Source organism: Myotis brandtii, unplaced genomic scaffold, assembly GCF_000412655.1.
Source record: "Myotis brandtii unplaced genomic scaffold, ASM41265v1 scaffold342, whole genome shotgun sequence".
NCBI classification, from domain to species: domain Eukaryota; kingdom Metazoa; phylum Chordata; class Mammalia; order Chiroptera; family Vespertilionidae; genus Myotis; species Myotis brandtii.
This window is the reverse complement of record NW_005363166.1, coordinates 50,066-61,002: the sequence shown is the minus strand read 5'-3', so window position 1 is coordinate 61,002 and position 10,937 is coordinate 50,066. Positions and strand designations below refer to the sequence as shown.

At 48.2% G+C, this 10,937-nt stretch overlaps 1 protein-coding gene across 1 annotated transcript in view; it reads left to right on the top strand.

Annotated features, from left to right (window-relative positions):
* The first annotated feature begins 2,698 nt into the window (after positions 1-2,698).
* Positions 2,699-10,937, top strand: part of COPG1 (coatomer protein complex, subunit gamma 1) — a 33,185-nt gene continuing 24,946 nt past the window's right edge. The window contains exons 1-10 of the mRNA XM_005871450.2: positions 2,699-2,794; positions 3,717-3,769; positions 4,216-4,296; positions 4,557-4,628; positions 4,761-4,840; positions 6,356-6,431; positions 6,684-6,776; positions 7,213-7,299; positions 8,732-8,889; positions 8,984-9,117. Of these exons, the coding sequence (XP_005871512.1) occupies positions 2,758-2,794; positions 3,717-3,769; positions 4,216-4,296; positions 4,557-4,628; positions 4,761-4,840; positions 6,356-6,431; positions 6,684-6,776; positions 7,213-7,299; positions 8,732-8,889; positions 8,984-9,117 (871 nt within the window). The 5' untranslated portion in view covers positions 2,699-2,757. The remainder of the gene's footprint in view (positions 2,795-3,716; positions 3,770-4,215; positions 4,297-4,556; positions 4,629-4,760; positions 4,841-6,355; positions 6,432-6,683; positions 6,777-7,212; positions 7,300-8,731; positions 8,890-8,983; positions 9,118-10,937) is intronic.

Sequence of the window (10,937 nt, the reverse complement as noted above, 5' to 3'; positions counted from 1 at the left end):
CAATAAAATATATTTTTCTAAAAAAAAAAAAAAAGATAAGGTTTAAAAAATTGCTCTTGATACATAGTTTCCTAGAATATCATAACATAAAAAAACTACTTTAATTCAATACAGTTCATTCATATTTCACTGTCTTAACACCACAATCCAAATCTCTGGGGTTCTTTCTTGGTTTTTAACCATGAGGCAAATTTATTTCACCTTAATTATGAACACTTTTACACCCTGCTTTTCTTTTTTTAATGTCTCATTATAAGAAGTTTGAATATTGCCTCCCAAGTCATCAGAAATATCCCTTTGTCTAATCATTGTGTTGTACACCTGAAACTAATATAATATTGTATGTCAACTATAATTTTAAAAATAAATTAAAAACAACCAACTAAACAGAAAAGAAATATTCCTTTATAAATGGTGGGTGCGGAATATTTCATCCTAGAGCTGTTCCATAATTCCCACAGTCATCCCTTTATTGCTGGACATTTAGGGTGTTTCAAATTTTCTGGCTGCAAACTGCTCAAGTGGGCAATTTTATTTTCTTTTTTTAGATGATTTCCTCCGGATAAGGGGTGGGGTTACTGGTTAAAGATTTTGAACATTTTTCTGGCTCTTGACAGTTGCACCTTGGCGCAAGACCGCTGTCCCCATCCCCTACTTCCCAATAGCCCGCTGCCCTACTCTGCAACCCTGAAGGCTGGCCCCTCTCCCAACACCCCTCCCCCTGCTCTCCTATCATCACCACCTTCCCCTGCAGGCCTGTGCCCCAACATCTGGCCACTCCTCTCCGCTCAGCCAGGCTCCTTCTCCTCCCCAGGCGTCGCAGCGCTCAGTCATCCTGACTCGGCTTTGTGGTAGTCAATGCAATTTGGCACGAGGGCACTTTCGGTCCTTACCTTGGCATCGAGGTGTGCCGCCCAAGGGAGATAAACCCTGGGTTATGTTTCATTCTCCCCATTTCCCATTTCTTCTCGTCCCCAGCGCTAGGGGGCGTATCTAACAGGCTCTCGATAAATACCCCAAGTATTTAAAAAGCACATTTAAGTTTCTATGCTGATCTTTTACTTTAGTTAGATCCCTGAATTTACAAAACAATTTGCACCAGAAACAGACGTGATAGGAGGTGGGCAGAGGTAAATTATAAAAGCAAGTTCATGCATTAATTCATTCAACAAGAGTTTACTGAGCACCTGCTATATGCCGCAGCCGTGAATAAAAGACAACAAAAGCAAGAAATTAAAAATAGTGTGTTAGATGGTTATTCTAGCTAGGGAGAGAAACCAGGCCAGGGCACAGGGCTGAAAGTGAGCAGTGGCTAGAGAGGCCTCCCTAAGGGGATAACACGTAACATTAATTGGGGGGTCTACCGCGGGCCAGTGTGCTAGGCGCCTCACTTCCCAAAGCCCGTTTAAACTCACGCCACGACGCAATGGCGCAGGGACTCCTCCTCCTATTGTACAGATAAGGTGGGAGTAAAGTGCAGACCTGGGGTGCCCGTCAGCTCCGAGTCTAAGGCCTCGGCCGCGTCACCCCTCGCCCCAAGCCCCCTTCGCCTCCCCGGCAGCCCAAGCCCCTTCCGGACAGGACCAGGGTTAAAGCCCGACTAGGCGGGGCGGTCGGCACCTGCGCATGCGTAGAGCGCGGAGTGCGCCTGCGCAGAACGCAGGGCTACGTGGCCGGCGGAAGTGCTGTGTGAAAACGCCATCGGAGCACCGCTGGTCGCCGCGCCGGTCTGCACCAGGTTGCCTGTGCCCCAACATCTGGCCACTCCTCTCCGCTCAGCCAGGCTCCTTCTCCTCCCCAGGCGTCGCAGCGCTCAGTCATCCTGACTCGGCTTTGTGGTAGTCAATGCAATTTGGCACGAGGGCACTTTCGGTCCTTACCTTGGCATCGAGGTGTGCCGCCCAAGGGAGATAAACCCTGGGTTATGTTTCATTCTCCCCATTTCCCATTTCTTCTCGTCCCCAGCGCTAGGGGGCGTATCTAACAGGCTCTCGATAAATACCCCAAGTATTTAAAAAGCACATTTAAGTTTCTATGCTGATCTTTTACTTTAGTTAGATCCCTGAATTTACAAAACAATTTGCACCAGAAACAGACGTGATAGGAGGTGGGCAGAGGTAAATTATAAAAGCAAGTTCATGCATTAATTCATTCAACAAGAGTTTACTGAGCACCTGCTATATGCCGCAGCCGTGAATAAAAGACAACAAAAGCAAGAAATTAAAAATAGTGTGTTAGATGGTTATTCTAGCTAGGGAGAGAAACCAGGCCAGGGCACAGGGCTGAAAGTGAGCAGTGGCTAGAGAGGCCTCCCTAAGGGGATAACACGTAACATTAATTGGGGGGTCTACCGCGGGCCAGTGTGCTAGGCGCCTCACTTCCCAAAGCCCGTTTAAACTCACGCCACGACGCAATGGCGCAGGGACTCCTCCTCCTATTGTACAGATAAGGTGGGAGTAAAGTGCAGACCTGGGGTGCCCGTCAGCTCCGAGTCTAAGGCCTCGGCCGCGTCACCCCTCGCCCCAAGCCCCCTACGCCTCCCCGGCAGCCCAAGCCCCTTCCGGACAGGACCAGGGTTAAAGCCCGACTAGGCGGGGCGGTCGGCACCTGCGCATGCGTAGAGCGCGGTGTGCGCCTGCGCAGAACGCAGGGCTACGTGGCCGGCGGAAGTGCTGTGTGAAAACGCCATCGGAGCACCGCTGGTCGCCGCGCCGGTCTAGCACCAGGTTACTGCTTTGCGCCCCCTCCGGCGCCACCATGCTGAAGAAATTCGACAAGAAAGACGAGGAATCGGGTGAGGGGGCCCAGGCCTGAAGCTAGGCCTGAGGAAAGCTGGACCATCGCGTAGGCTCTCAGCATCCTCCCTGGGAGCCCTCCTTCGGGGCTTCTGTCTGACCCGAGGCCCCATGGGGGGCAGGGGTTCGTGCAAAGGTCCACAACTGGTCAATGGCGAGCCTCGGAGAGCCAGCGCATGCTCCATTGCCCCGCGTTTGTTAGATCGGACCGCTGTTCGCTGGGTGACCTTGGGCGGGTCACGCGCCTCTCTGGGCCTCAGTTTCCGCATCTGTCAGGGGAGTAGCAGATGCTCTTTTGTCCCTTTTCCCGTCCGATCTCTTGGGATTCGCCAGCACTACGTTGGTGCTGGCAAACGGGGCGTTATCTGTGGGGCCAGTGTCCTGCGGCTAAGAAGCCGGACTCATTCATTTGTTCAGCGAACATCTTGAGCACTTACTGCAGGCCAGGCACTTAACTGTGTCCTGACACTGCAGTGGAAGTGAGACACTTGCTGCCTCTGCTGGGAATGTTAGAATGGTCACAGGCATCACGGAGGCGAGAGACAGAAATCAAACAATAATAAAACATGTAGTTAATTACAAACGTGACATCTCCTGTGAAGACACCTTAGTCACTGGGAGATGGTGGTCCTCACACACAGCAGGGGTCAGTTAAGTACCCTTTGCATTAATGAATGCGAGACGAGACACTGTGAGGGACACAGGGCAACTGTGCCAGGGCAGCTGAGTGACTGAGTGGTACAGGGCAACCCTTGCAGGAGGGTGGTATGATTTACGTGCAGGTTGTAGAGCTTTGATTGCCATTCGTAGGAGTTTGGACTTGACTAGGTAGACAGTAGGGTCATATGTCCCTTCTCTATGGGAGAGTTTTGAAATTCAGGGTCACAGCTTGTGCTCAGTCTTCTCTGTTCTCTGATCTAGGTGGAGGTTCCAACCCATTCCAGCACCTTGAGAAGAGTGCGGTGCTCCAGGAGGCAAGTGTCATTTGTTCCGCTCTTTGAGCATCATGTTCAGATGGATTGGATTGATATGCGAGCACATTCAAAGTGCTGGTTTCAAGAGCCAATAGGGGAGAAACTTGTTCCTGGAAAGACAGGAAAACTTCTTCCTGGAGAGAGTTCAGTATGCTTACATTTTTGTTGTTCTGCATTTCTCTTTCTATTTAACAAGCATTTACTACTACCTGTTCGTCAATAAGTGAGTATATTCCTAACTAATGTTGAAATTAAGGAAGATTTCAGGAGTTGTTACTAGATGAATTAAAGAAATAAAAGCCAAAACTCTTTCCTATTGAAAACAAGCTTATCTAAGCAACTGTGTTTATTGACTCTGGGACTTCTCAGCCTTTGAATGTGCTTGGTGGGAAATGGAAGGAAATATACCGGACTAGAAAGTAATATCCTTGGTCACTTCTTCTTAGGCCCGTGTATTTAATGAAACTCCCATCAACCCTCGGAAATGTGCCCACATTCTCACCAAGATCCTTTACCTCATAAATCAGGTAACGGGGAGGCTTAGAGGTGGAGAAAACAGTGTTGGGAGATGTTGGGGTACTTAAGTCCAATAGCCCTTAGGCTCTTCAACAGCCCGTGAGTGGTTGTAGCCAATGGCCCAGCTCTGGATCCCCTCAGCATCCAATTCTGATGTGTTGCCTTTGATGGAGCCTCTGAGGGCTCTGAGGACTTGGCCTGGGCTGATCCAGCTGCAAGAGCCTTCTGGCTCCTCCATTCCAAGCTGATACTTCTTTTTTGATTAAAACAGGGGGAGCACCTGGGGACCACTGAAGCAACTGAGGCCTTTTTCGCCATGACCAAGCTCTTTCAGTCCAATGATGTAAGTGCCACAACCCCAGCTTTCCTTGAGGGGGGAAAGCCTGGAGTTTCGTGTAGTCTGGACTTTTCTTTTTCTAACGCTGGCCCTCATGCTGGGCTAGGAGTCATAGGGCTCTTTCCATCTCTTTCCCAGCCCACCCTTCGTCGAATGTGCTACTTGACCATCAAGGAGATGTCTAGCATTGCAGAGGATGTCATCATTGTCACCAGTAGGTAAGTCTTGGGTCTGTGGATGGTTCCTCTGATGGGTTCTATTGATACAGAGATCATTTTTTCTCATATATACTAGACAATGAAACTTTCAAAAAATATATATATTTTTATTGATTTCAGAGAGGAAAGGAGAGAGATAGAGAGTGAGAGACATCAATGATGAGAGAGAATCACTGATTGGCTGCCTCCTGCACGGCCCCTACTGGGGATTGAGCCCGAAACCCCAGGCATGTGCCCTTGACTGAAATCTAACCCGGGACCTTTCGGTCCATAGGCAGACGCTCTAACCACTGAGACAAACCAGCTAGGGCTAGACAATGAAACTTTTTTTTTCTTTTTTAAAGATTTTATTGATTTTTTTTTACAGAGAGGAAGGGAGAGGAATAGAGAGTTAGAAACATCGATGAGAAACATCGATCAGCTGCCTCCTGCACACTCCCCACCGGGGACGTGCCCGCAACCAAGGTACATGCCCCTTGACCGGAATCGAACCCAGGACCCTTGAGTCCACAGGCCGATGCTCTATCCACTGAGCCAAACCAGTCAGGGTGGGCTAGACAATGAAACTTTTGATTGACATACTTTTAGGTCTGAGACAAACCAGCTAGGGCTAGACAATGAAACTTTTGATTGATATACTTTTAGGCGCCCTTTCATCTTCTGATTCCTTTATCCTTCATTTACTGCTGCCCGCCCCATGGCAGCCTCCAGAGTATGCTGTTTCCCTTTTAATTCTCTGGCCTTAGCTGGGGCACAAACTCTTCCTTCCCTTAGATTTCTCTTAGTCACCTGAGCCAGCCTGGAACTCTCACAATGACTGTAGTGAGTACCAAGAGAGAACACAAGAAAAATGGACATAGAGAATACAAGAGGTATACAAATAGGGTTCCTTATTAAGTACTGGTTTCTACATTAGGCTGAGTGATACAGGGGACAGATGTGACTAAGGTATATCCCTGCCCTTAAGATCTAGGGCTCAGTTCTCTTATTTATTCTTGTCACAGTTTTTTTGGGAGGGTATAGAAGGGGATGTCATATATTTATTTGAGGGTTCATTTAGAAAATATCTGTTGACTGTCTATCAGTCCCTGTGATTAGCTCTGGGACTGGAGACAGACATGGCCTCTGCACTCAGAGAATTCACAGAGAAATAACCAGGCAGTCAGGTTGTTCAGATAGGATATAATATGGGACATATGATAGGCTGTGAGAGCAGACCAGAAAGGCACCCGCTGTGAATTTGGGTCAGGAAAGGCCTCCTAGAAGAACTGAACAGAGTCCTGAAGGAGGAATAAGACATAGCAGAGGTGGAGGTGATGGGGTGAGGAGTTTTCCAGGCTAAGGAAACAGCATACACAAATGCCTGGAGCGGAGAGATCACATGGCCTATTTGGGGACTTTTTTGTTAAGAGTTTATGCTTGATGATAATGGCAGTCGGAAGCCTCGGAAATGTTTTAGTAAAAGCAGGGGAGTGATCTGGTCAGTTTTGAGTTTTATGCCTTCTCCCCCTGCAGCCTGACAAAGGACATGACTGGGAAAGAAGACAACTACCGAGGCCCAGCCGTGCGAGCCCTCTGCCAGATCACGGATGTGAGTCTGCTGCCACTATCCAGCCATCTGTCCTTTCCCTGCTTTTCAGTCAAGGTTCAGTTTCATCCTTTGCATGCTTTAGGTTGTCCCTGCCTCTTGGGCAAAGCACTGAGCCAGATGATGAGGGTTGGAGTGCATAGGAAACATGTTTGCTTCCTCCTCGCCTCATTTCTCCACACCCTGTCACCTGCACTCCTGAAGGTGACTAAGGATTGATTGGGTTCCCTCCTGCCCCACTCCTTGTCCCCGCAGAGCACCATGCTGCAGGCTATCGAGCGCTACATGAAACAGGCTATCGTGGACAAGGTGCCCAGTGTCTCCAGCTCTGCCCTGGTGTCTTCTCTGGTGTGTAACTGCATCCGGGACCCTGCAGGGCCAGGGGTTGGGTTGGGGTTGGGGGAGGGCAGGAGATATTCTAAAGAAAATATTAGAATTGCTTTCCAGTAGATAATAAAAAGTGCTTCTGTATCCCCCCATCTGAGAGTCCCACTTACCTTCTTAGTGAAAAGTGCCAGGGAATTCTGGGTTGATTGAGGAGGGGCCAGTTGAAGAGCCTGGTCCATCCTTTGGGGTGACCTATTATAGGAGTTAAAGCCTGGGAGAGTGAGGGTGGGAGCTGTCCTATGCTTGTGCACCATCTCAGAAGACCAAGACAATGGAGACATCCTGGGCTTTGTCTGAGGGAAGAACCAGGGCCCGACTGAACTGTAAGCCAGGCCCAGCAGATGTGACGGGAGAGCCTCTTGACTTCCTGCCCCTTAATGTGCCCCTTTGCCCACAGCACCTGTTGAAGTGCAGCTTTGACGTGGTCAAGCGCTGGGTGAATGAGGCCCAGGAGGCGGCATCAAGTGATAACATCATGGTCCAGGTGAGGTGTGAGCGGAGCAGTGGCTTTAAATTATTTAGGCCAATGGCATGGCACTGTCCAGTCAAAATGGACTCTCACCACAGACATCCTGGTGGCCCCTAGCCAGAGCAGGATTTAAACCTTTTGTCACTGGATTATGGGGAGATTTGAGGGGTTTTGTAGAGGGGGGCTTGGGTTAGAGATTACTTACCATCTGGTGCCAAAATATTAAAGTATTTTGATAAAGTTTTGGGGTATGAGCAAACCTGGCCCAGGCAGGCAAAATATTAAAGTATTTTGATAAAGTTTTGGGGTATGAACTGTAGCAAACCTGGCCCAGGCAGGTAGAGGGCCTTTGCCACCTGGGTTTGTCAGTGATGCATAGAAATATCTTCGTGGGACTGTTGTCTACGTAACTCTTCTTTAGTGATGTAGGCCAGGGAGTCCTTTTATCTCAGTGGGTCTCAGTTTGCTTGTCTATAAAATGGAAATGAAAGTTTCTGCCTCACTAAGCTGTTAGGATAAAATGAGACAACATCTATAAATATCTGACACATCTGGTGCATACCTGTACAGTCTCTGTGTATTTTTCTCTTCTCTTTCTCTTCACCCTTTGCACTGATTCTCATCTCCCAGGGTCATCTCAAAACACTTCCCAGGGTCAGAGAAGCTTCTTAGCGCTTGAACGCCTCTCTGATAAGGAAACAGAAAAGAGCAGAAGGGATAGGAAATAACTTTGTACACCATACATCTCTAGAATGGAATCCCTGGATTTCAGGTCCTCTAGATTGTTGCCAGTACCAACCATGAGTCCTTGGGCAAGTCATTGGTCTAAGAATATCTTCCTACTTATCTACCTATGTCCATGCTCAGGGCCCAGATCCCTCCTCCATCTAAAGACACTGGGTTTCTTCCCATTCTTTCACCTCTGTGGCGTCTGTTGTCCCCTTCACATCTGTACTCAATGATGCCTGTCAGAGCCCTGGCCAGAACCGGGGCCAGGAACAGTGACTACAGATATACTCATATACACTGTGTCAGGAGTATCTATACAGACCATTTGGAGGACTTGTCACAGCCATTATGATGCCCATTTTAAAAATGAGAAGGCTGGCCCTAACCAGTTAGGCTCAGTGGATAGAGCGTCGGCCTGTGGATTCAAGGGTCCCAGGTTCGATTCCGGTCAAGGGCATGTACCTTGCTTGCAGGCACATCCCCCGTGAGGAGTGTGCAGGAGGCAGCTGATCGATGTTTCTCTCTCATCGATGTTTCTAACTCTCTATCCCTCTCCCTTCCTCTCTGTAAAAAAATCAATAAAATATATTTTAAAAAAACTTTTTTTAAAAAATGAGAAGGCTGAAGCCCAGAGAGATGCAGTGGCCTGCCCCAGGCCACACACTTGTAGACCTAGGCTTCACATGTTTGTACTCAGCTGCTATCTTCTGTCCTCTAGTACCACGCACTGGGGCTCCTATACCATGTACGTAAGAATGACCGCCTGGCTGTCAGTAAAATGATTAGCAAGTTCACACGGCACGGCCTCAAGTCTCCCTTTGCCTACTGCATGATGATCCGGGTGGCCAGCAAGCAGCTAGAGGAGGAGGACAGCAGGTAATGGCTCTTGTCTCCCCTCACTAGATGATGCCTCATTCAACCTACCGTGCTGGGCCATTTCCAACTCCTTACTGCCTATGTTCTTTTGTAGCCGTGACAGCCCACTGTTTGACTTCATCGAGAGCTGCTTACGCAACAAGCATGAGATGGTGGTCTACGAGGCTGCCTCGGCCATTGTCAATCTGCCAGGCTGCAGTGCCAAAGAGCTGGCCCCAGCTGTGTCAGGTTACCAGGCATTCCTTCACTCCGCTTCACACATTTGTACCTGCTGGAAACTAGGCCCTGGGCTGGGGGTCGGGAAGAAAGAAAATGCCCTTGAATAGGCCACAGTCTAATGTTAAGAAAAGGAATTAGTACCCAGTAAGCACCTGTTCTGTGCTAGGTACTCTACTGGGGCCTCTCACATGTGTTATCTTTGGGGGATGGGGTGTATTTAGTTCCATCTTACCACTAAAGAGACTGGGGATCTGGTAAGTGCCATAGGTGAGGTTCAGATCTGCTCTGCACCTGTCGGGCTGGCTAGCCATGCAAGAGGGCCTGGTGGAGGAAACCAGGAATTATGAAACCAGTGCATACTTCCTAAGTGCTGAGCTGTCTCAAGTAAAGGAGAAAGCAATTCAGAGGGCAGGGCCTGATAGCTACTAAGTGGCTCTGCCCCTTAGCAACTGCGTGAGCCTGGGCAAGTCATCTGTCTTCTCCATGCTTCATCTTCTCTGGAATGTGGGTAGTAATTGTGCCTGTTACATAAGATTACAGTAGGCAGTAAATTTGTGTGATCTATACAAATGGCTTGGAAAAGTGCTTAGCACCATGGTGACCACAGGGAAAGTGTTCTTTGCAGTAATTGTGCCTGTTACATAAGATTACAGTAGGCAGTAAATTTGTGTGATCTATACAAATGGCTTGGAAAAGTGCTTAGCACCATGGTGACCACAGGGAAAGTGTTCGTTGCTGTTATTAAGGAGAATCCACCTGCCTTAAATTGTTCATTGCTTTATTTTTACAGGTCCCAGTGCTAGGTGTTGCGATCTCACTGTATATAAGAATGCACATGTGGTGTGCTAAGTAGTTGGTACTGAAAAGTTGGTATATTAAGAGTTTAGAAAAGGAGATGTTGCTAGGATTGCTAAACAGATTCTGAGAGGGGGAGAGTGTTCTAGAAGGATGAACCCAATGAAAGTCAAGATGTTATGGCAGGAGAGTTTGAGTGCAGCCTTTTTTGGAATGAATGGACCTGTTTTTCTAATCGCCATAATAATGTTATAACCTGGCCAGGCAGAGAGGTGGGGTTCATGTTTGGAGAGAGAAGTCTCTTTCTTCTTGGAGACGAAAATAGAAGAACCAAAGGAAGTTATTCACTGATTTAAGTATTCATTCATTCATTCTTATTGTATTCCCCATATTTCCAGAATAATGAAACACATCAATAGGCTAGAGCCTTCTAAATAAAGCCAAGTAATAGAAAAGAACATGGTTACCTCAGAAAACAGCAGTCATATTTACTACTACCTCGAGTGCGGAATTGAGCCCTGAGCTTCCTGACAACTAAGGCACAGGAAGGGATATGCTGCCTGACATGCACCTGCTAGTAGAGGAACCAAGGCCGTTGTTTAAGCCAGGAGTGAGGAAGTTCTGTATGTGCTTCAGGAGAAAGGAATGAGTTCTACTTCACAGGGGTCCACAGCTCAGACTTCATTCAGGTGCAGGCAGTCCTCGATTTCAGTCCTGGTTCTGCCATTTGCTTACTGCTAACCTAGAGTTACTTTAGTTGCTTTATCCCTTTGTGCCTCAGCCTCCTTACTGTTAAATGGGGATAACCATAGCTGCTTCATAAGGTTGTGGGGAATCAATAAGACAAGGCATGGCAGTTCCCCAGCACAGTGCCTGGCACACAGCAGGTGCTCAGTAAACAGCCCCTCTCATCATTCACGGGATCCATTGGGCTCTCGAGTGCATAGTAAGGCCTCTGTGCTCATGGCTCAAGTACCCAAGGAGAGAACTCGCTTCCTTGGTTGAGGTGGGGGTGCCAGCAGGGAAATGAGCTG